The 26,440-nt window shown below is 39.4% G+C and overlaps 1 protein-coding gene across 4 annotated transcripts in view; it reads right to left on the bottom strand.

The window, feature by feature from the left end:
- The window catches only part of emid1 (EMI domain containing 1), a 93,085-nt gene that overhangs the window by 10,404 nt on the left and 56,241 nt on the right, over window positions 1-26,440 (bottom strand). For all 4 annotated transcript variants that reach the window (XM_065250411.2, XM_065250409.2, XM_065250413.2 and 1 more), the window contains exons 4-9: window positions 16,695-16,784; window positions 16,216-16,277; window positions 15,878-16,004; window positions 8,643-8,687; window positions 8,383-8,481; window positions 1,903-2,007 (exon numbers count right to left, since the gene is read on the bottom strand). In XM_065250411.2, coding sequence (XP_065106483.1) covers window positions 1,903-2,007; window positions 8,383-8,481; window positions 8,643-8,687; window positions 15,878-16,004; window positions 16,216-16,277; window positions 16,695-16,784 — 528 coding nt within the window. The remainder of the gene's footprint in view (window positions 1-1,902; window positions 2,008-8,382; window positions 8,482-8,642; window positions 8,688-15,877; window positions 16,005-16,215; window positions 16,278-16,694; window positions 16,785-26,440) is intronic.

Below are 26,440 nucleotides of genomic sequence, written 5' to 3'. Positions count from 1 at the left end.
TCAAACGCAAACAGGAAGCTCCTATAAGAACCTTTAATTGCCCTGATTAAAGTAATGGTGGATTCCAGGGAAACGTTTTTAACTAAGTCCTAATGAAGTTTTAACGCCTGCTTTTCAAATTTTCAGACTTTATGAGGGGTCTGGACTGACTTGTGTTCCCTTTAATGGAGAGCAGACATAAAACCGAGTTGGGGTGAAGTGCCAGTCTTCTTCAAGAGTGACGAAACACGTACTAAAATATTATTGCGTCTACTCCCTCATGCTTAAATCTTAACTGAGTTTAAGTCTCAAGGCAGCCCTAACAGCGCGCACACATACTCTCCTTCTCTGCCCTGCTGTTTTGGCCACGCACATCTGGAAGTGATTGAATGACATCAGAATCAGACAGACAGGTCTTTTTCCCAGCATGTGACTATTGAGTCTAGCCTGTGTTACCTCCTGAAACCTGCCATTTTAATCAGCTGCTGAGCAGGGGAAAAGAGGTGCAAAAGGGTGGAAATATGCCCTCTTTGGTTTATATCTCTTCTGTATGCACCCATGTTTTATTCTCTCATATGTGGGCACAATCCATCCAAAGCTTTATGTTGGTAATCAAAGAGGAAGGTAAACTCTTTCATTTTGGAAATGCTCTTTATGACGGTCCCTCACTGGCCGCTAATGAAGTTTTGCAGGGTAGACTTACTGGGGTGTATAACTTAAGCAGTTAGACTGAGAAGAACAGACTACAGTATGTGTGTGTCTGTCTACAGGCAACTTTAATCCATCTGGCTATATGTTATAGCAATATACCTCACACCTCGATTCTGGAGGTGTGAAAAATTAGAAGAGCCACAAGGCACAGCGCAGCATGTGCATGTATTAAAGAGAGAGAGAGAGAGAGAGAGAGAGAGAGAGAGAGAGAGAGAGAGAGAGAGAGAGAGACCAAGAGGAAGCAACAGGCAACTATAATGTACATTATTACACTTGAATGCTTTATTCTGAGAAATGTTCCACGGCTGTGCATTATTTTTCACAAGATTTTTTTTAAAAGATGTAAAATAAATCTTTGGTGTCTCCAGAGTATGCATGTGAAGTTTTAGCTTAAAATAACATATAGATAATTTGCCACTTTTTTGTAGGTGTGAGCAAAAATGTGCTGTTTTGGGTGTGTCCTTTTAAATGCAAATGAGCTGATCTCTGCACTAAATGGTGTAGTGGTTGGAAAGTGCAGATTAAGGGGCGGTGTTATCCCCTTCTGACATCACAAGGGGAGCCCAATTTCAATGACCTATTGTTTTACATGCTTTCAGAGAATGGTTAATGAAACAAAGTTTTTGGGTTGATCTTTTTCACATTTTCTAGGTTGATAGAAGCACTGGGGACCGAATAATAGCACTTAAATATGGAAAAAGACAGATTTTAATAAATACATTTAAAATAACCACAAGAGCAATGTCTTAGCAATGTCTGTGGTAACCGTGGTATAAGCGGAATAATTGACTTTCCTTTAAATCCGGCACGTTGTCAATTAATTATTTACATAATATATAATCTACTTCATACTGAATGGTCAACAGATGAATACAAGATGAGTACAAGTGAATGCCTTTGTATAACTGACCTGGGAAGCGATTTCCTACACTCATGTCTGTATGTTATTTAAACCAATATTTCCCATCTATTTAATAACTTATTTAGTAAATAACTGAATGAAAAAAAAACAATGTACAATACAGTCTTTTTACAAAATAAATATGTTTTTTTAAATGTACAAGACCACTTCTCCTCACATGACAGCCAGGGTCCTGACCACCCTGTCACAGTTTATTTTGTAATAACGACCAGCCATGACTGCACATTATCCCTTTAATATGACACAAATTATTATTCATGTGTTATGCATTAAAGTATTTGTATTCATACCAGCATCTTGTTCAGGTACAGAGGCTGGAGGTCCGGGGGGCCCGGGAGGGCCAGGGGGCCCTGGGAGACCCTTCTCTCCTGGGAGGCCTGGTGGTCCCTGTGGACCTGAAGAGGAAGAAAATAAAAGAACAACAGAAGCTTTATAAACAAGGCTGTGTTTTTCTGAGCTATCAGAAGTGCTAAAATATAACAAGCTGGGAAAAGTTGTCCTGTTTAGCAGAACAGGAAGTAGTGTGCAAAATTATGGACACAGAGCAGTCTATATCAAGCATCTACATCATTGTTCTTCATTGCGCAGCTACAGTGATATGATCATGTGCACTTTTTCTGTCTTTTCTTCTCTGGACCCCTTAGATCAAGATGCATGTCGATAAGTGTGTTCAATCGCATGATTGTCAGACGACATCAAAGTACTGTGAGATCAGACTGCTTGTTATGCTTTTGAATTGCTCTCGCGGCACAGTAATGTCACTCGCCAATCGTTCTGTACACCGCCGCATGAAATTAAGAAAAAGGGGGCCCCCTAGTGGTTCGGGGGGCACCGCATACACATATTATAAGAATGCTTAGCATTAAAATCCTGTTTTTGTCATTAAGGGAAATCATATTGTCTCAGTTACAAATTTGGCTTGTAAATGATAAAGAAAGATTTGCCCTTGTATTTATTGCATTGCAACAGATTAACAGATTGATAAGCAGGCTATTTATGACTGGATGTAACTTTGATACTTTGTGGTGTCTCTCCTATTTACTCTGACCTATCAGTGTGGCTCTCATGAAAAAAATAGTGAAAACCACTGGTCTACATAATTTTTTTTTTAAAGAAACCTATAGGTAACAAGATATTTAAAGTATCTAATGGGAAGTAAAAAACGGAAGTCAAATTGCATTGAGTTTCAATAAAATATTTTTGTGTTTTTCAGTGTCCCATGAATTTGATCACTGCTGCATGAGTTTCAGGTATGACTTATATGGTCCTTTATACCTTTCAGACTGACCATATACACTCCCAAACATTTGGAATTTCACTTAACATGACAGAAAACTTTCACTTCGCAGTGCCCTGCCGGACAATTGGAACGTATCCCTTGTGTGTGGGCTGTAATTAACAAAAAGGGGTTTGGTAATATCCTTGTACTGGGCTCTAACAGGGAAAACTGGGAAAAGTCAAATAAACACTGTTAAATGCCGGCCCATATTAGAGACTCTGGTGTGTAATAAATTAAAACCTGGCGAGGGACTGCGCTGAGTCATACGACTCTATGTTTGGATGTGTGCGTGAACGTGTGCATCTACAGAATGTCCCACCAGCTGGTTTCTCCTTGCCTGTTAGTTCTGATTAAGTGGAAACCTCTCTTATATGTCGCAGCTGGTGCACGAGATCAGCTGCAGAGAAAACCTCTGATAATAAAACAACTGCTTTTTCCACACAATCCTATCCTTAAGGTGCATGCATGCCCACCACCAGGGATAAAACGGCAGAGCGACGCAATCTCGTTTATTTCAATGGAAGCTTGCCAACTTCCAGCGACAGTGACTGTTGGCGACAGGAAGTGGGCATGTTCAGTCACGCAAAAATGTTGAGAAAAGTTCAACTTTATGCAAATGATGAGCATCTTTTGAGAATACCAATGGGAGTGAAGGTGTTGAGTTCAAATTAATTGTCTCTTGTCAGTTATTGCCATTGGTGGTTACTCATTTGTTTATAACTTTTACTAGGACTACCAGAATTAGGAACGCCTCCTAACCACTTAATTGAAAGATTTGGTGCATGCAGCTTTACTTATTTAGCAGAGATAAGCAGTATTTTTGTCCAATTAAAGGTGCAATGTGGTTTTTAGCCGCATGTAGGTGTGAGGCCGTGAACTGCAACCAACGGCTTAAGGGCTCGTTATAGTCGTGCGTAGGTCCTACGGCGTAGCCGTGACGCATAGGTTCCGCGTCGGTTTTCATTTATACTTTTGCGTCGTCCTCCGCGTCGACATGCAAACACACGCGCAAACCGCTGGTAGGCAGTATCCACGTGTGTAACCACAGTAGCAGCGCGACCGCCAGAGAAGAAGAAGCTTGGCAAGTTAACCCACAAACGAAGAAGAAATAGCAACTTGTTGTGTATAATTTGAGAAGACCAGCAGTGATGGAAGTAAATAAACAGCGACTTTTGATGCAGTTTGAGTTAAATCACTCCTCAACTTGGCTTATCTTTGTTTTCACCGTCACAAACGGAAATACCTATGACGCAGTTTTTTTACCTGACGGGAGGGGTTCTGGTGGACCAATCACGGGCTTGCGGTCCGCATAGATCTGACGCGCTGTTAAAATTTTTGCGAGGTGCACGTCAGGCTACGCAGAGCTACGCAGAGCTACGCACAGGCTACGGATAGCCTATGCCGTAGCTACGCCGTAGAACTTACGCACGACTAAATCGCCCTTTAGTCCCATAGACTGTAAAAAAAGATGAACGACGCCCGTTCATTCTCTTCCATTGGGGAAAAGTGAAGCCGGCAGTGTCCCGATACGGCGCTGATATATTGGGTGTCGAGTCTGCGCAGTAGCGATTTCGGGACCAGTCCTGCACAGTAGTGAGCAGTAAGTAAAGATGTGAAATCAAGGCCCCACCCTCGCTCTCGCAGAATGCACATATCACAGCTGTCAATCACGACGTTACATCGCCGTTTTTATAGCATTAAATAACTAACTAAAAACAAACTTATTTTAAAAACAAACACTTGAATTTACATCAGCGTGATAAAAACGACAGTAAATGAGAGAAACCAGCTTCGAAAAAAAGATTAAATTGTTTAGTTGGTCTCAAGTCCCACTGAATAACATGGGGGAGGCGGAGTTTATGACCTATACTAGGAACAGTCACTGGGGGGCCATTGAGACGTTTTGGCTTCATGACGCTATGGTAGCCACAACAGGACAAACACGTCATCATCTGGGACAAATTAGTTACAAAATGTGATCTATAAAACAGTTTGTTTGTTTAAGGCTACTTTAGAAACATGGTGGTAAGAAATGGTGACTTCCATGTATATGGGCTCATTCTAAAGTAATAATAACAATACATACAACACTGGTAATATTGTTATGTATATTGTATTCCATTTATGTAAAGACATCCTTCTAAAAATTACACAATGCACCTTGGATGTTTTTACTTTTGTTTATTGCTTGCTAATAATGTTTATTGCTAATGAAACAGCTAATCAAATTTTCAAAACAGAATAAAATTAGGTTATATTAAGTTCTTATAAAAGAATAAAAATACTACTACTTTACCTATTATTATTATTATGATTATTATTATTTATAAATAAATAAATAAATAAATAAATGTTCCAAAATGAAAACAAGTCCCATCTCCTTTTCTCTGACATCACTGTTTTCTTTTCAAATGCGGTAATCATGATTTTTACTCCTATCAACAATTAGATCTTAACAGTCTGTCCTTTATGTGTTTATAAGGTGATGCAATGCAATTTTTTACTATAATTATTCAAAAAAATTAGGTCAGATGAGAAGAGGGGTAAAATTCCAATGACCTAAGTAAACAGTTTTCACTTTCTAAAAGTCACAGCCCAGGTCACATATAAAGTCTGCTGCTTATCTTTGTGACATGGTAATTAAGTGCATAACAGTCTATTGTATGACTGTAAAGGGGATATCCTGTTTCCTTTCCACAGGAAGTATATGGACCGGCATTCAGCCGGGTCAGGGACAAAACAGTCACACACACTAACACACTTGCTCAGGGCAGCACCTCAAACACTATGATCACACCCAATTTGTCATTTCCGGTACCATCCTTTAGTCACACCAAAAGCTTGATGATGGTACCATGTTTTTAGACATGTTACCATAGTTATACTTTTCGTTGTAACACCACGGTACCCAAACATCTCGTAATCCATGACAATGAGGACCAAATTATTAAAATAATAAAATATTACTTTGGAAACCACATGTACCTGCAATTATATAATCACCCATTTATATATCAAATCATCTGCAGACAGGAATTTGTCTAAACTACAGTCCAGTCTTTTATCAATAATGCATTTCCCAGAAATCTATATGAAGACGTAAAGATAAATGGCAGATCTAACAATACAATAGCAAACATATGGGAAAAATAAGACGCAAGTATTGCATCCATATCTCATGTTCACCTTAAATTGTGTTCATATGTCTGAACAGCCCCACAGCAGGGCCAGGTTAGTGACCTAAATTCACTCAAAAGTCCTTCATACCTGTGGCCATGTTACAACAATTACAACAAAACCTATATTGTTATCTTTGAGTTTTGGGGGTAAGTGATATGCTAGCCCATGTGTGTGTGTTTTAAGGAAAACCCCAGCCCAGCAATACATGCTGTGAACTAAAAAGGATTTTTTACTGTGCGGTCCAAGCACAAATATTTTGGCAGTGGAACTGGGGCTCAACGCTGACTCTGCAGGTTTTCTACATAGGGTCTCATGGCACAAAAGTCAATGTGACGAGAAACCACACTGCCAGTCATAGGTCAGCACTCCACAAGAGAACGAAGCTCTGTTATTATAGGATACAGTTCAATAAATCAATGTACAACGACCATTTCTGGGATACTTTCATACTAAAATACAGATATAGTCTCCATATTTTGGGTCTTTGTGTGATTTATACTAGGGCTGTGTATCGCCAACAATTTCCTGAGATGATACATTTCCCGGTACAATGCCACGATACGGTACAACACTTTTTTCCGAATTTAGTAACATTATTATTATTATTATCTCTTCATTGTACATTAAATAAGCTGTGTTGTAACAGTTGGGATATTGCCATTCATTTATTAGCTTTTGGGGGAACTTCTAGTTGCTTCAAAGCAGTTTTACAAAGATAGTGCCTTGCTCTAGGCATTATATTCTTTTCTCATATAAATCTTAATCTATGAACACATGTATAAACATGCATTCAGAATAAATAATATTTCTCTATAGAAATCAGATTATTAATGTGACAGCTATAGTTTAAAGTAGCTCTATATCTCTTCTCCAACCTAGACACACACTTTACACCTGCAGCTCTTTGTCGTGTTTCTTCCCAAATTCGTGACTTATAAGAGTTGTGCAGGTAATAAAGCAACACGCGCTTCATTTATTTATTTTTAAATGTGCACAGTAGCTTTATTATGGTTTGCTTACGAGATGACGTGCACACTTTTTAGTGCAACACTACTTTAACTTCATAAATCACTCTTTGCAGCAGTTTAGATTCAGATATAGAAAGATAAATAAAGTATGCAGCACACTGATGCAAGGTGTGCAAACACGTGTGCGCGCGAGACGGACATGGAACGTCATGTATACACTGCTACCTTATAGTTGTGCGTAGGTCCTACGGTGTAGCCGCGACTGCATAGGTACCGCGTCAGTTTTCATTTATACTCTTGCGTCGTCGTCGACGTGCAAACTTGCGCGCAGACCGCTGGTAGGCAGTATCCACGTGTGTAACCACAGTAGCAGCACGACCATCAAAGAAGAAGAAGCTTGGCAAGTTAACCCACAAACGAAGAATAAACAGCAACTTGTTGTGTATAATTTGAGAAGACCAGAAATGATGGAAGTAAATAAACAGCGACTTTGTTGCAGTTTGAGTTAAATCACTTCTGCTGATTTCACTTCGGGGTCGAGGACGAGACACGGAGCTTGTGGTCCGCGTAGAACTGACGCGCTGTTAAAAATTTTGCGAGGTGCACGTCAGGCTACGCAGAGCTACGCACAGGCTACTACGGCGTAGAACTTACGCACGACTATAAATCGGGCTTACGTAAGTACTCCGCAGTGTCACATGCGTCCTTTCCATACGGATCACGGATGACCTGCGATTCGTTACTCTACCTTTAAAAGTGCATCCGAATCGATACGGAAGGTACTGTAACGATGGGCGCATATATATATATCGTCGTATCAATATTTTGAACAAAGCACCATTTATACTGTAGATGAAAACAATAACAAAATTTGTTATTAATAAAAGAAGAAGAATCTAAAAATAAAGATTCTAAACCATGTTTACCCCCACTATAAAATAATATTAAATATTCCCAAAATGTGTTCATCACAAAAAGTTCTGTGGTTACTTCCATTTTTTGTTTTCCTTCATCATTACAAAACAAGCAAAGCTGAACCAACATGAAACGTTTAGTAGTTAAAGACGGGGTGCATGATCTCTAAAAGCCAATGTTGATATTTGAAATCACCTAAACAAACACGCCCCTACCCCAATAGAATCTGGACCTCCTTTTGATAGACCCGCCCCATGCATACGCAACCCAGGCAACGATGTCATTTAGTAAACATGCCCCTTGCTCCTGATTGGCTACAAGTGTGTTTTGGTACTCGGCCATACTCCCTTTTTCAAAGTGTTTTTAAAAAATCATGCACCCCACCTTTAACAGAAGAAGGTGGTGTGAATTTATTTTTTTCAGAATACCTGGAAGGCCGCTTGATCCTTTAGACCCTGGAGCACCTGATGGACCCCTTGTACCTGCTTCGCCTTTAGGCCCTGGCAGACCTCGAGATCCTGATTTACCTAAATACGCAAATAACAATTTCATCTCGATAGGTAGTTCACAAATGTTAAGTTGGTTCAACTTAAAAAAAAAAGAAAGTTATTTGGTTCCTTAAAATTTAGTTAACTCAACATAAAAATTTTAGTTGACACAATTTTTGGAGTATGTGCACGATACTCACCATCCTTACCAGGTAAACCATCCTTCCCTCTCTCACCCTGTGGGCCTGAGACAAAAAAAACCCCAAAGGTTTAGAGATACATACTATACAGATTCTCCAAAGTGCTCACTTCTTTAGTTTGTAAAAAAGGTTTGCAGTCTGGTAGGCTAAGGTGTATTCCTGTCCCACAACAGACCGCCTGATAGAGTCAGTGAATGAGTGAGGTGTCTGCTGGCAGGCAAAGTTTAAATAACACTGAGCTCATCATCCTATGAGATCATTATCTGTGACATCACTGCAGAGACACTTGCACAATACCTGCTACAGAAACATAGTAACTAACTGAATACAAATTCAACATCGAATAAAGTGGATTGTCATTTTTAAAAGTAACTAGAAGAGATGCACAATAGTTTTCAATCTATATTTTTCGCAAAAAGCAAACTAGTTTTAAGAGACTTAGGGCCCTATTTTAATGATCTGAAACGCAAGTACGAAGCGCAACGCGCAAGTGAGTTTGTGGGCGGATCTTGGGCGCTGTTGCTATTTTCCCGGCGTGAGAAATAACTCTTGCGTCGGGCGCAAATCAATAAGGGGTTGGTCTGAAGTAGGTTCATTATTCATAGGTGTGGTTTGGGCGTAACGTCAAATAAACCAATCAGAACGCTATCCAACATTCCCTTTAAACGCAAGGGCGCAAGTTCCATGGCGGGTTGCTATTATTATGACGGATTTACCAGGCGCACGCCAGGAGCGGTTCACAGCCGAGGAGACCCCCGTTCTTGTAAGAGCAGTCAAAGACAGAGAAGTTGTTTTGTATGGGGATAGGAGAAACCCGCACAAATCAGCGTAGGTTAAACAGGCGTGAGAGGAAATAGCCACAGTCTCATCAGCTGGCATCCCCATCGTTGCGCCAAGTACAATGATGTCAGGAGACGGGGGAATCCCAAGCTTGCCAGCATAAATCGGGCACGCCGTGTAACGGGAGGTGGATCTGCCTCTACACAGATCTGCGTCCACCCTCACCGCTGAAAGGGTTTGGGGGCTTTGAAATCGGACCCAAGAAACGCAAGCAAGGTCAAACCCCAAAGTAAACTTACAAATCAAGTTCATATACATTAAGGTTTCTTATGAAAACATTTTAATTATTATTTACATAAAATAAACCTAATACAGCCACACAACAAACTTATGAAAATATTTTAATCGTTATTTGCATGAGAATTTTTTAACGCAGCCACACAATAAATAAAAACTATCACCACAATGCTCACCACTATGATTCCCCTTATCTCATGTGTTAATATTTTTTATTGTAATAATTTATGATTTGCAAAAATAACTGTTGCATCTGTGTAGATTAGATAAGCAAAGTGTATGCGCGTTGTGCACCCTATACATTATGGTCAAGCAAGCGCCCTTAAAATAGCATAATGAACAACGCGCAACGTCCACTGACTTTAAACTTTTTTTTTGGTCAGTGGCGCAATTGTTTTTTGAAACTGCAAAATAGCACCAGGGATGGTTTGCGCCAGAACACGCCTCCTTTTTTGCGCTGAACCAGCCAGGGAGCGCAAGTTCATTCCCTAGTTTGCCGACGTGCGTCTGTGGAGGGAAAAACCCGCTGTGCGCCGGAGCAAAATACGAATGATACATGCGTCACTGACAAAGTCAATTGCGCTGGCTGCAAGATAGGGCCCATCAACTTTAAGTCACAGATTGGAGGGAATCTCAGATCAGGAGCAAAAGTTATTTGTGTAAGGTTTATGACATCTTTAGTGTTAAGACGCTCAGTGTCTTGATCAAACTAACACATCCTGCTTGCTTTTGTTAACTCACTTACAAACAAGTTGGACAAGCTAAGAGCCAAGAGAACATCACAGGGGTTTGCTGTCCAGCTGTAGACATGCTACTACTGCAGGGACTAAACAAACACGGTGTTATATTCAATCAGCAAATAGAAAGCTTGACATTTTACCAGCAGTGGTAATCAGCGAACGTAAACAAGCTGAACATCTGAACACCACGCAGCGTAGACTAATTCACACACCTCCGCCTTTGCTTTGTCTGGACCGTGAAGTGCATCTGCCTCTTGACCACCAAGCGTGGTCTGTTTGCAAACAAATCTGCAGCAGTTGACCTGATTCACAACATTATTAATGCTCAGGAATCCATGTACCCGGATGCAGATGTATCATCTGGATGCAACTATGGCTTCCTAACTTCTACTGCTCTGACTTTTGAACGTCAACTTCAACCATAAACAGAAGTGAAATGTCCAGATGTTTCAGAACTGAACTCTTGGTGGTTGGAGAAAACCATTCCTATCACTTGTTTCCTTGGATCGTAGCTGGAGAGTTGAATGGTCAGATGTTCCCATTTTGGTAATCGCTTGTGACCATGTGATGGCATACATCAATATAATCTCCTCTAGGCTAAGTTTTTGTTTCTCTGTTCGCATCCCAATCATATATGGCTCTGGGGCCTAGAATGGATAAAAGATAGACTTTGCTTCTAGGTGGAGTAATTTTGGGCAGCACATCTATCCAATGTTCTGTGTGAATGTAATTGAATTGCCCTTGATTTACTGTTTAGTTCTGCCAAGTGAGTATAAGGAGGATAGAGATTGGAGTAACATGTTGAGCGCATTCAGTTCTCTTAATGTTCTCGAATCTCTGAGGACACAGATGATTCATAAAGTAAAGCTTTATTTCTTCATGGGGAGAAATGGGAGCCCTCAGTTGGGAAAGATGGGAGGATTCCCATTGATGATAGGATTAGAGGTAGTTGATGGGAGAGAACATGATCTTTACCTAATATGACAATTATACTAAAGCTGTTGTCATTTACTAGATGTACAGTCCGATGTAATCATGGATTAAAGTGAAAAAAATTCTTCTGACTGAAATTTTTTTCAGGCCAAGTCATATTCCTTGTAAATAGGCGATACCAATAGCATTCTAAGGGGAGATGTTTTTTTGCCATTAATGCCATATTAAAGTCTACTGTGGCATTTTTAGGGTTGCCAACTGTCACTATGAAATACAGCAGCAGTGCGAGTATGTTTTTTGTGAATAAACAGTGTTAACACTTAATTACAACATATAATATAGGTTTATTAATAGTTTGTTAATTTACAGCTTTACCTTTAACACAGTTCTTTAATTGAACCATTATCTTTAATATCTGTCTAAAACAAAACACTTGTTACTCCTGCATTAAGGGTTAAAAACGTTATCCCGTCATGTTAATCTACTTGTTGTGACAAACTAAAAAAATGTATTCTGTAAGATTTAGTTTGCAGGGCATTTCAGAAACAGCTAAATAACTCCCTATATAAAAATAAATATGAATATCACCACCTTTAATGAATCTTAATTATTTATTAATTGTAAATCTTATTAATTTTGGCATTTACTTATACATTTTTTTAAATCAAGGTTGAAACTGTTAACATTAGTTAATGCACCATACTGCATTACTTTAATCATCTAACTAACATCAATTACTTTAATGACATAAACATGAATTAATAAATGCTTGTATACTCTATATAACATGAACAAACTATGGAAAATATAATGCATTTAAAAATGTGAACAAATACAACTTTTTCATATCATATTATTCAGTACACATAAACGAATAATCCAGGGTCTGTTCTGTTCACACAACAGCTTACAGTCACAGCTCTAATACAGTACCGTTATGTATGAATATAAACCCTGAACGAGCAACTCAAATAAAACTTGTGTACAATTCGCACAGGATGCCTGTAATCATAGTGACAGTTGTACATTGAATGATTGTACCCTTTATCAACAAATTATTATTTTACAATAGAGGCAGAGCTAAGGTGCTATTTTATGCGCAATGTTATGCACTTAAAACAACGCATTGTGCGCAACGTGCGTATATTACACAAGAACAAAATTCAAGCTCAGGGATAAACAGTCAGTGATGAAATAAGGATAATAAACAATAATGTATATATCTTAGTAAATTGATTTAGTCAAGAGCAGTGAGAGATTAATTGTTTGATTAACATTACAGATAAGCAAAAAAGGTAACTTTTTTCTGCTGTTTACTTTCTCCTAAGCCCTATATGGTCATGTTTGAGGATACTTGCAAAGACGGGATTTTGGACGCATAACCTTATGTGTATTTAAGGACAATAAAGCGGCAAAAATACTCACAAGCTCAAAGAGAAGCGAATGCGCGACTTGCTTATTCCCCTCATACAGAAACAGCGCATTTAACACTGTTGTTATTGTTTCAATTTAAAATCACTTGTTTTTAAATGCGGATACATGTACAAACGTCAACATTTCTTGACCATGTGCACATGCAATTGCAATAACTGACAGGTGGATGACATCAAAGTACTGTGAGAGCATTTCGGAAGCAGTCTCGTCTAATGAGTTCTCGGTTCGCTCTCACGGGATATTGATGTCATCTGACTGCCTCTTGATTCTTGTGGCGCCAAGTGAAGTTTACCCATGAGTTTAACAAACTCGTTGTATCAGCCACTGGTTAGATCAGCGTAGCAGTCAAAAACGATCATGTACGAGACAAATCAATTACCCCCAAAATACAGGACCCTAGGCTTACTGTGCAAAGACACGTAAATTACCTGGCTGTTTGATTTTCTTAGCCCACGAACTGATAGGCTTGCCAATCTTCCTCATTTCGCTAAGTCAAGTTAATCTCCATTGGTTTTATACACCTTTATCGATGTCCAAAACATCGGATCCTTCCTGCATTACAAGTATGTCCATCCATGCTAGCAGAAACAAAGTTTTACCTCAGCTTAACGTGAGATACAGCCAGAAAACCCGGAGTGGATCTGGTGCGTATGATTACAGAACGCTTACAGTGGAGAGAGGAACGTGATTTCGCTCCACTCCAGGCTTTGATCACATCCCACTTAACAAGGTGAATACACTGCGTCTTTATGAAAAGTTAATTTAATAATTTTGCAGCTGACGGAAATCCGTCGTAGACTCGCTGCAATCGACGGAAATCCGTCGCTACGACGGAGAACTTTAATCCATGTGTAATAATAGACCTAAACGTATATGTCATAGCAGTCATGACCTGAGGGTGCATGCACCGTTTCATCACAGCACCACCTAGTGGCCTCAAGATATGAAAATAGGTTATTTTTGCTTAACTACTGCAAACTTGATTATGAGGGTAGTCTTGTTAGATCCTGTGAGGCATGCCGAGTCAAGCGATACTAAATGGCTTTCGGCCAATTTAATTTTGTCTTTAAGTTCAAGTATTTCATAAACCAATTGTGTATTGTCAGAAACTTGGGGCCCTATCTTGCACCCAGCGCAATTGACTTTGTCAGTGACGCATGTTTCATTCGTATTTTGCACCGGCGCACAGCGGGTGTTTCCCTCCAGAGACGCACGTCGGCAAACTAGGGAATGAACTTGCGCTCCCTGGGCGGTTCAGCGCAAAAAAGGAGGCGTGTTCCGGCGCAAACCATCCCTGATGCTATTTTGCAGTTTCAAAAAACAATTGCGCCACTGACCAGAAAAAACTAGTCTAAAGTCTAGTTGCGCGTTGTTCATTATGCTATTTTAAGGGCGCATGCTTGACCATAATGTATAGCGTGCACAACGCGCACACACTTTGCTTATCTAATCTACACAGATGCAACAGTTATTTTTTGCAAATCAGAAATTGTTACAATAAAAAATATTTAACACATGAGATAAGGGAAATCATTGAGTTGAGCATCGTGGTGATAGTTTTTATTTATTTTGTGTGGCTGCATTAAAAAATTATGCAAATAACGATTAAAATATTTTCATAAGTTTGTTGTGTGGATGTATTACGTTTATTTTATGTAAATAATAATTAAAATGTTTTCATAAGAAACCTTAATGTATGTGAACTTGATTTGAAAATGTACTTTTGGGTTGGACTGCTTGCGTTTCTTGGCTTTCAGCGGTGAGGGTGGACGCAGTGATGTCCTCTGTTGGCGTCTGTGTAGAGGCAGATCCACCTTCCGTTACACTGCGTGGCCAATTTATGCTGGCAAGCTTGGGATTCCCTCGTCTCCTGACATCATTGTAGCGCTTGCGGCGCAACGTCCTGGGGATGCCAGCTGATGAGACAATTGCAGCTATTTCCTCCCACGCCTGTTTAACCTACGCTGATTTGGGCGGGTTTCTCCCATCCCTATACAAAACAACTTCTCTGCCTTTGACTGATCTTACAAGAACGTCAGTCTCCTCGGCTGTGAACCGCTCCTGGCGTGCGCCTGGTAAATCCGTCATAATAATAGCAACCCGCCATGGAACTTGCGCACTTGCGTTTAAAGGGAATGTTGGATGACGTTCTGATTGGTTTATTTGACGTTACCCCCAAACCACACCTATGAATAATGAACCTACTTCAGACCAACCCCTTATTGATTTGCGCCTGGCGCAAGAGTTATTTCTCCCGCCGGGAAAATAGCAACAGTGCCCAAGATCCGCCCACAAACTCACTTGCGTTTTGCGCTTCACACTTGCGTTTCAGATCGTTAAAAAAGGGCCCTTGGTATGGTTCATCAGCACCATGTTCTGAGAGCACTTGCAACCTTTTCGGCGCCCCCGAGTGGTCAAGAGTATTCAATCGATATTTCCGCATCGCTTTATCGTATTTACACCAGATTTGGTGGGTGTCATCCTAATGACTTGCGATACCATCCATTGTTTCGGCACAAGGACACCTAGTGGTCTAGAGCTACAAAAAATAGCTATTTTCGCTTAAACTAATGCAAACTTTTTTTCCGGGATTGCTGCTTCCAGCTATATTTTTCAAATGTATATTTTTTCAAAAGTTGTTGTTTCTGTTCACACCTGTGAGACAGTGTCAAGTGCAAGTCCTACAGATTTACAAGTAGACAATCTCTTCAAGTCTTCACAATCCTCTTTAATGCTTCAGCACTAAATCTCTATGGCAACTATGAAGGATTGGAAGGATTCAATGTCACAAGCACCATGGCATTCCCCCCAAAAAACACCTTCCACAGTCCAAAACATACACAAATGAAATGTCCTCCAATCTCTCTACAGTGAAATCCTCAACAACTGTTTGGGAAGATAAATGAAGTGGTAGGTGGGATTTAGGGATTATGATTATTATAGCAAATGGGATTATCTCCACTGCCTATAGGCTAATCAAGTTTTCTGTGTAATTTGACTAAACTGGATCCAGGGCTGAAAAATGATTCTGATTTAAAGAGAAGCATTTACCTGCTGGACCCTGAGCCCCAGGTGCACCTTTGGCAGGTGCTTCCCCCATCAGTGAGGAGGAGTCAGCTTCATTTTTCGACTCGGTCTTCTTATTAGAGGTTGGGGCAGGGGGCGTAAGAAGCTGAACCTGGAAAAGCACAAGAGGAAAAAAGTTTCATTCATTTACTATTTCAATTTCTTTTGTGTGTTGCTATAGCTCAACTGGTAAAGCATTGTGTTAGCTGTGCAAAAGGTCATGGGTTCCATCCCAGGGTATACACATGCTGATAAAATGTATAATATATGAATGCACCGTAAGTCGCTTTGAATCAAAGTGTCTGCCAAATTTGTGACTTTACCTTTGCCTCCAGAGAGCTGACGCGATCTGTGAGGGCAGTGATACGACTGCAGTTCAGACAGCCTGAAAGAAAAGTTACAGAGAAAGATGGAGACAGAGACACACAAGGAAATGATAATCAATTAGATCAACAACAGCTCCCCATGCCAAAGTCAGCTTTTTCAAAGAGTGTCAGTATGATCACTTTTAGCCCTTCTCATAGTTTCTGACCCATAACAAATAAAGCAAGATGCTAAAAAACTAAACCATAAGCAGTTTGAAAAGGTGCCAGAAAGTGCATGTGCAAACTTACGAAGGCCTTCAGTACACAACTGTTTACCATTACGACTTAGTTGCATCATTGAGTTTTGGATTTGGGTACGATTTAGAACGGTTCCAGATGAACAAGTCCATTAAAAGGTCTTTATTAGGCTATTTGCATCTTTATGTAAAAGCGGTGATAGTTAGTTAAGAGTTAGAAAAATAGAGTTTGGTTCTTACTAGAGATGTGCTCTGCTGTTTTCCCAAAAGGTTTCAGAAGTAACGCCTGTTTCCGTACAGCCTCCTGAGCAACCAGGTTACTTGATGACCCTGTGCAAAAAAGTTCATGATTAGAAAAACAGAGATATTTTGGTCCCATTCTTAAATCTACACTTGTATCCAAATAAATTATTCAAAGAGATTAATGCAACACAGAACATTATGCTGTGGTCACACAGTCAGTGTTTGGGACCCGATAACTATTTACTAACAGATGTGACTGATCCAAACAATTAAATGAATAATGTATGTATAAACAGGTTAAAAGAACCGTCATGGTCTGACATCAAAATACCATGAGGGCGATTCGGGAATCGACTGCTCTATATGCTTTTGATTCACTCTTTCTATTTTATGATGTCATGCGCATGTCGGTCTGCGCAGCCAAACACACCCGTCACCATGGTTTTTGGAATTACTTAGCTCGAGACCACAAAATAACGTATAAAGTACTATTCAGACGGGATAAGTTTTACATAGGGAGGTGGGGTTAAGCCATTTTTATCAGAGCTTCTGGACGTATAGGTCTCTGTGGAAAACGAAAAAAGGTGCGTTTCACTATTTTGGGGCGTTTTCAAACAGGGATTAGGCGTTTTTCAACCATCCAATCAAAAAAAGTATGGAACCCCTGAAAAGTCCTAGATCATTATTTTATAACACTTATTTAAGTTTGAAAACGCCCCAGAATTGCGGAACGCCTCTTTTTGTTCTGCAGAGAACCCAGTCTCAAGCTTCTCTGTGATTTTAGTCCCATCCAAACGCTCCATGTCAGTAATCATTACAAACAATGTCAGTAAAGGTCACGGCGACTTTTACCTCTGTAAAAGGTCCGGAGAAATTACCTCAGGTAATACTAATCCAGTGCAAATAGGCCAGCTGTAAATATACACATACATTTCGTCAATTCATGTAATTTTGCGTATTTTTTCAAATATAGAAGCATTCAGTTGCGTTCTAGGCGGTAAAACAAATCAGTGGCAAGTCAGTTTCTGCTAACCACAACACAGACTTTTAAAAAAAGGGTCAAAATCACTTCTCAGAGACATCAAACTTTTTCTGAAACTGACGTTTTCCTCAAACCGAAATTAAACACAGTGTTTCCTCCCTGGTCCAATTTTGAGTTTTTCACGTTTGCGTCATGTTGCATGTTTGCACATGTGATATCAAAAAGCAAGGTAAATGCACGTGATGATGAGGGAGTTGACGCGCTGCGTAATTAAGTTACCCCTCCCAATTCTGAATGTTTTACTGAGATTTCTAATCCCGTGAGAATTGGCCATTGATAATACAGACGTCCTGTGGTAAAATATCATTACTCCATCTACCCCCGTAAAACTAATCCCATCCGAATAGGGCTTTAGTCGCATAACATTTGTTAACATCAGCAACAACAGTTAACATCATTAACATTATTTCCCAATAGTTTTTTGTCAACATTTAGAAAATAACGTAAAAGTTATCTTAAGGAAACACTATCTTAAGGATCTTTTATGGAAACACAGCTAGTGTCGCCTTTACGCCGCATTCACACGGGGCATAAGCGTTGACGCTTCCCATTCACTTTTAATGGGTGACGTCAAGCATTGGCGAAGTGAATTGTGGATCCGTCGGCGCCGCGTCAGTGCCGTTGCTCGCGGCAGAAGTTGAACATTTCTCAACTTTTCAAGCGGCAACACATGCGTCAGCCAATCATATCGCCTTATGCAAATAACCTAGGCAGAGCCAGCCAATTACGTTTATGGAAGACCGGAGCTTGTGTTGCGGCCACAGTGATTGGCTGTTGGCCACGCCAGGCCCGGGGTGGGTAATCGGGAGAACCGGGAGAATTCCCGGTGGGCCGCTTCACTTTTGGGCCGGTCGAGTTTTTTTTTTTTTGTTTGTCACGTTAGTGAGTCTATCTTCAAATGAAACTTCACACGTTTTGCATTGACACTGCAGCGCGCAGCCTCTGCATGGATTGTACCATGTGAAGGAGTTTTCCCCTCCCCTCCCATAGAGTTGGTTCGGTCCATAGCACGTCCAAAAAAAACTTTTCTCCGGTAGTCTGGGCCGGCCCTACCGTAACAATACGCGTCTGAGAGGAGGAGGGCGTAAAAAACAGGTTGAAGAAAAAATACATTGGAGGAGGATGCTGCCAAATGTGCCAAACCTACAGATTTATTTACAAGAGGACAAACAAATGTGACAACAACTTAAAGAGAAATAAGCCTAGTAATGATTAGCATTAGCAAAGTAATTATTCGGCTAATACCGTTGTCAAACTATTTACAAGCCAAACATTTTTTTGTTAAAATATTACCCTTTTGTGTATACATGGCGATTCATAGACTTTGCAAATATTGTGCAAGCAACTTCTGAGCAGTCCCCCGCTGAAAATGAGGAGGCCATGAGTAAACAATATGAATTAAAGTTATTTAACCCTCAGGTTGTGTTCAGAACCCTATAACACCTTTTGTTTTCCCAGTCAAAAATGACCAACCTAAAAAAGCTTATAAATCACTTGTTATGCTATATAACCAATATTGTATTCAATATTTTTGTCAAATTGTTTTCTTTTTTAATTAGGACTTTTATATTTCTATTTGCATTAATCATCGGCCTCATAGCATTAGCAATGCAAATAATTTATCAACCTTTCCTTGTGGAATACACTATAAAAAGGGCTGGGTTATTTATATATTTTATATATTGGACAGAACCCGCTGCTGGGGTAAAATTGACCCAGTGCTGGGTTGTTTTAACCCACCTGTTGGGTTATTATAATCCATGGTTGCATAACAACAACCTAACATTGGGTTATTTTTAACCCAGCATGGGGTAATTTTTAACCCAGCATGTGTTCTGTCCAATATTTACCCATTATGGGTAAAAAGTAACCCAGCCTTTTTTAGAGTGTAGAGGAATATTTTTGTTAACTTCTTAAGTGAAATATTATTTAACTTTTCCATTATTTTGTTGAACCATGATATTAATAAAAACTATGGTAAGAGCTGAACTGTTGCTTTATTTATCCAATTTGAAAAAAGTACTAATTTGGAATAACACTATGGAAAAAGTGGGCCGGTCTTGGGCCTGAAACTCCCGGGCTGAAAAGTGGTCCCACTCCGGCCCTGGGCCACGCTTCAGACAAGCCTTCCGTTAAGCGTTAACGCTGACGGACCGTGTGAATGTACCGTTACTCTCTGATTCGCCAAGTCAAATCGGATCATTCTGATTGGCTGTTCGGCATAGCCAACCAGTCCACAAACAGTAGTGACAAAGCAAGCAAATAACGAAGTCAAGAGTAAATGAAGAGTTTCGTTGCAAAACGAGAAAACTCAGTTTTTAACATTTTTGTCAAAACATGTTTATTATTATGTTATCATGTTATTATTTTGTTTTATGGTGCTACTTAGCTAAGTTTCTATGATTCATTCCAATACAGGAATATTTTAAAAAGATATGACTCTACAAACATTATGGATATCTGAATTTGGGTGAGCGGGATTTTGTGTGCGCACTGGTTTGCTTAAGTTTTTTAGTTTCCCGTTTTGAGTAGGGAACACCAACTCCTGCCAGCTGCTGGTATGGAAAGTTATCTCAATTTGGTGCAGAATGGATCTGCAACTTCGCTGTCCGTTGGTGTGTCAGGACAACATTGGACCCAGATGCAGCCAGCACGCTTGCAATTGAGCCATACTTTGTTGTCGTCAGTTTACTGTGAACTTAACAATTACTCTGTCTACGCTTCATTTTCCTCTAAGAAAACGTCAATCTTTAACCTGCGAGTAATGGCAGTAACGGAAGTCACTATAATTTGGTTTCTCAGACATACATTTAATACAACAATTTTAACAACCAGCACTATGTGCACATTGTTAGAAACCACACAGGTAAAAAACTATTCGTATCAAATTTTACTCCAAACAGCAGTATGTATTTAACTCCTGGCTCTTGCTCTGTATAGGGATAGTTACGCTCTGAAGAGCACTAATAATGCTGCTTCATTCATATCTGCAGAAACAGGAAAGACATTTAGGGGCCTCACTGACAGTAAGCCCACACAGAAACCCTGGCACCAGGTAAAGGCCCACAGGGGGAAAGCTAGTATATAAAACAATAGCAACCGACGTTTAGGGTATTATACGTCTTTATTTGCTTTCCATTAAATTGTCCTGCTTTAAATTTAATGACAGATTTTTTTTGGTGATCTTGAAATGAAGGAAGAGGTTACATTTGATTGATAGTAGTAGATAGCTCAAATGTAAAAACAATAGTTTCCTTGTGCTGTTCAAATAGCCCTTAGTTCATTTTCCCTTCTCTCTTTCTCTTTTCAAGGTAGTGGGATGTTTAAATAGTCCATGGACCGACCTGTTTCAGATTACGTCTGCAAGCCTGTCTCTTATATTAGGCAGTCTGTGGCTAGCTCAGGTGCTCCAGACATAAACAACTGACTAGGTTCAATGCTTCATTACTGGCTAGGGACCGGAAATCTCCATGGCCTCTCTAACGTGGTCTATACCACAGAAGGAGCAGAACCATATCCAACAAAGTGGCACCTGACTCTCTCCCAGACCTGCGGCCAGTTGCATAAACACAGCCGCTAAGTCTGCCCGTCTTGCAAATAGTTAGGGCTAAACAGTCATACTTTTCAGATTTTAATTAGATTAAGCTGCCTTTTAATGTAACAAACTTAAAAAAGGCATGAAGTTATGATTAGTCTTGAGGGTAAAAATTAGATGACTAACTTGTAAGACTAGTCTGGCAGGATTCTGGCTCAATGTGAATGAGTCAGAATGTGAGTGATGTAAGAAGAAGAAGAAAAAAGAAGAAGAAAACCATAGACTGTATAAAACATGGACGCAGTCTCCGTAACTTCCCCGGTAGGTTATTGAAGAGCATTTTCAAAAGCAAAAAGTGAGCAGAGCCAGATGTTGTCAAAAAAACGTGGGTGGAGCTGAGGTGCGTGGTTGCTGAAACCACGCCCACCTAGCTCGACAGTAGTGACGGCAGCGGCAATCCTCCTGTCACTCAATCATACACTTAATTATGCAGAACTTTAAAGGTGCTCTAAGCGAATTGACGCGTTTTAGACCATAAAACATTTTTTGTTACATACCGGAAACATCTCCTCACTATCTGCTTGCTGCCTGTCTGCTGATCAAACTGTAAAAAAACGCGATCTCTGTAGACAGCCCAGGCTTCACAAACGGCAATATCAACATAGTGGCCAAACCTAGCAGCACAAAACAAAACAAAGTATTCCAGCCAATAAACGACAAAAAGGATTTGGGAGTGGGGGTTGGGTGCGTTCATGAAAGCACGGAAGGGAGGGGGAGGTGGAGGAGTTAGCTACGCTCCGTCTGTTTGAAAACAGTTCAAACGTCAACAATAACTAACGTCTCGCAGATTCGCTTAGAGAGCCTTTAAGGAGGGGTTTCCCAGACAGGGTTAGGATGAATCCAGGGCTAGGCCTTAGTTATACTGGGACATTTAAGAAGTTTTTACAAACAAACCTTACAAGAAAACAACACTTGTGTGCATCTTGAGACAAAACAATTTTGTGCTAATTTTTCCGTGGCATTCTCACGGATCTCCGCATTTTTCCGTGGCCCTGCTACAGACTGTCTTTTTCCGTGGCATTCTCACGGATTGGTTACTCAACTGCTTTTTACTATTTTCAAACCATTTTCGCTTCGGTTTAGGGTTAGATTTGGTGTTTGTGTAGTATGTCACTTTAACTATTGGTTTATATAATTTTTTCTGATTAATTTTTTATATTTTCTAAACTTTAAACAATTGTCGCCTGGCGTTGGGGTTAGAGTTGGGTTTGGGTAGGGATGTAATTTCATGTAAATCTAAACCTAAACCGAAGCGAAAATGGTAAGAAAATAGGACAAAACAGTTGAGTAACCAATCCGTGAGAATGCCACGGAAAAAGACAGTCCGTAGCAGGGCCACGGAAAAATACGGAGATCCGTGAGAATGCCACGGAAAAATTAGCACAAAATTCCGTGACTATGCCACGGAAATTCGTGAGATCAGTTTGGTCAAGATCTAAAGAGTTTGGTTGCAAAACTAGATAATTCTGTTTTTAAAATTTTTGTCAAAACATGTTTATTATTATGTTATCATGTTATTATTTTGGTTTATGGTGCTACTTAGCTGTATTTTTTAAGTTATGAAGATTTAAATAAAAACAAACCAACTGCAGTTAAATTGATATTAATTGGAATGCACAACCAAAAAACGAGATTTCTGAAAAATTAAAAAAACGAAGTTATCTCGTTTTGCAACGAAACTCTTCATATGTTAGTGCAAGACGTTTTTTCAAAAGGAGGCAGCTCAAGCATGCATTTTAGTCTGGGACTAGGATAAGCCCTGTCTCGGAAACCGCCCCAAGGGTGACTAAAATTCAAATAGATAAGTTACAAAAAAATTCATCCCCCTTACAGTTGTCATGAGGGGCAAAAATAGCAATATAGACCAAAACTAAGGACAAAGATGAGAAACTTTCAGTTTTTGTAGGACTTTGGCTGCCAGTATAGATGCGCAACATATTTTTCATGTTAAATAAACTTCACTAGGAAAGAGAAAGGTATTGGTTTTGCACCATGAAACCTTGGGGTAAATGTTTCCCTTTGCAGCCAAAAAATCCCTCTTAATTTATTTCGTAAGGGTGTACATGTGTTTGTGAAGTAGACATATAGGAAATCTCCTATAATGCATTGCTGTTATTAATGGTTTTGTTTAGTCCGAAATGGTGCCGTCTGCTGTGATTTTGATGGATAAGACTTCTCTGTAAAGGGCAAGATAAAAACATTTCCAAGACCAAGTCTACAGGAAAAAGATGACCTAAACATTTCTAAATGCTAACTGACTTTTATCTCACCTAAAACACACTAATGGCATTAACACTAAAAAACTACCTCCCAAGCATCTATATAAATGTTCTCTTTCACAATTCTCAATTGTTTAAATATATCTTTTTCATAGATCCATTATTCTGTTATTACACAGGATATGAATCAGTGTTCCTACAGGTCTCATACATCTTACAAATGAATCAAAACATCCCATCTGTCCTTCTAACCACCCCGGATTTGTAATATATTGTTTTGGACTATTAATATACTTCACCTTACAAGTGCCAAGAGTCACGTCAACCTGCAAACGTGTGTGAGATTGACCTCTCACCCCTGGGTGTGTGCAAATACACGAGAGGGAGAGACGAGATTTTATCATAAGGTTTTTAATATCCAAGTTCCCCCCGAGTTGGGAAGCAGAGGGGATAGTGAAATCACATTATGTGATCAAACTGTCTTTTGTGTTATACTCTCAGCTCAAAAGTGGTGTGCCTGCCCAAATGGTGTTTAGTTCAAGGGTTAGGAGAACTTAAAGGGGACATTTTAGGAAACTTTTAAGATGCAAAATAAGTCTTCGGTGTCTCCAGAGTGTGTATGTGAAGTTTTAGTTCAAAATAATCCATAGATAATTTATTATAGCATGTTAAAATTGCCACTTTATAGGTATGAGCAAAAATGTGCCATTTTTGGGTGTGTCCCTTTAACTCTTTCCCCGCCATTGACGAGTTATCTCGTCAATTAAGAGAAAACGTTTCGCTGCCAATGATGAGAATTTCCGGCATTCAGCAATACCGCTATTTTCCACCAGCTGGCCCACTTCCGCAACTTTAACAACCCGGAAGTAACGCCCCACATGAAAGAGAAAGAACTCTGTGTATGTTTTAAAGATCGCTGTGCATCTGAAAAGTCCTTTGGAAAAATGGAATTATCTCAGCTTTTTGCTCAAAATGTGGTGTTTTTGAAATCTACCCATATTTGATAGGTGATAAAAAGAGAACTAATGAAGGTAGGATGAAACGTTTTTATTGTTTGAAAGGAGGAGCTCTGTTCGTTCATTTAATATATTGTATGTTTATAGATTTAAAGAAGAACATTTTCTGGAAGGCATTAAACTTTGGTGTAAATCATGAAAAATGCTGGCACTGGCTGGCAACTTTTTTTTATAACGCTGGCGGAGAAAGAGTTCAACGCAAATGATGAAAAAATGCAAACTCTAATGGCCATTATGATAGTTTGTTGAAATTAAAACTCAATTGTGCTGTCAATTATTGTATCTCTTGTTCCTTCTATCTGCAGTAAATGGCAGTGCCGGGATTGGATAATGCAGATTAAGGGGTGGTATTATTATAATGAGATCCCTTTTCTATGTTACATAGGGAGCAAAATCTGAATGACCTATTTTTTTACATGCTTGCAAAGAATGGTGTACCAAAATAAAGTTACTGGGTTGTTCTTTATCACATTTTCTAGGTTGATACAAGCACCGGGGACCTGATTATAGCACTTGAAAAAAGTCAGATTTTCATAATATATCCCCTTTAAAACAATAATGAGGTCACTTCCTGTAAAGATGTATGGGAAAAATCTGGTTTAGTTTCTGCACTAAAAAATTTAAATGCTAAGTTGATTTCAAGCCATATTTGGGTAAAATATGGACATGCCCAACATTTGGTTTTAACTGACATTCATAGGGGCGGTTTCCCGGACAGGATTTAGGTTAATCAAGGACTAGACCTTATTTATATTAGGTCATTTAAGAAGTTTTTAAAAACATACCTTACAAAAAATACTACAGGTGTGCATCTTGAGACAAAACAATGTCACTGATAAATGTTAAAATTAGTCAGGAAAATGTTTTTTTTTTTATTAAAGCAACTCAAACATGTATTTTAGTCTGGGATTTATCCTGTGCGGGAAACTGCCCCTATATGTCCATATAGGAACCAACATTTTATGTTGAAAAAACCCATGGTTAATTAAAACCCAGAGGTTGGATTTGCCCATATCTGCTCAACCATGGGCAATTTTAGAGAGTGGTCTCTACTGTGACATGGTTAACACAACATTCATATACTGTATTAAAATATCCCAGAGCTGATAGAAGAAAGCATTACCAGAACAAAAAGGGAGTCAATTTACTTCTTACTTTCATACATTAAATAAAAGATACAACAGCATGAAGTGGGAGTACTGTGTGACCCTGAGAGATTTCCTGTTTATCATCTTATATACAAATAGAGATGTTTGTGAAAGGAAGCGCCCAGTGTTTGTGTGTGTGTACCTGAGTAATGATGTAGTGTTTAAGCCTACAGATGTGTTCAGATAAGCACTTATTTTGATAAACTGACACACACACACACACACACACACACACACACACACACACACACACACACACACACAACGTTTTGGTTTATATATGGCTTATATGTGACAGCCCACCCCAATTTTTTTATGTCCCCCAACCTCAGGTTTAGAGCAATAGTGTTGGTGAATTATGGGTATGTACAATAACTCAAAGGTCTATTGTTTCATACTCAACCTTGAGGTTATTAATGGCCCAAGGTCAGCTCTTAATATTGCTGTCCCGTTAAAAATAAACCTGTACACAGGACATTGCACAAGTTCATCCTACAGACACACACAAACACAGGTCAATGTAATTTTTGCCAGGAAGAGAAATGTTCCTAGATCATCGTGTTGGTCCAGAATCTTTAACCTTAACTATGAATTTCTATTAAAATCAGAAAGAAATATTATGAAGACGATGGTGTTCAAGACCTGAACCCTACCCCTTCTTATTTATTCCTAAAATCTGATCTGGTTGACAGAAATATTGTTTTAAGAATTTAACCAAGGAAC

This window comes from Paramisgurnus dabryanus, chromosome 5, assembly GCF_030506205.2.
Source record: "Paramisgurnus dabryanus chromosome 5, PD_genome_1.1, whole genome shotgun sequence".
NCBI classification, from domain to species: domain Eukaryota; kingdom Metazoa; phylum Chordata; class Actinopteri; order Cypriniformes; family Cobitidae; genus Paramisgurnus; species Paramisgurnus dabryanus.
Note: the sequence above shows the minus strand (reverse complement) of the source record. Positions and strands in the feature narration are given on the sequence as shown.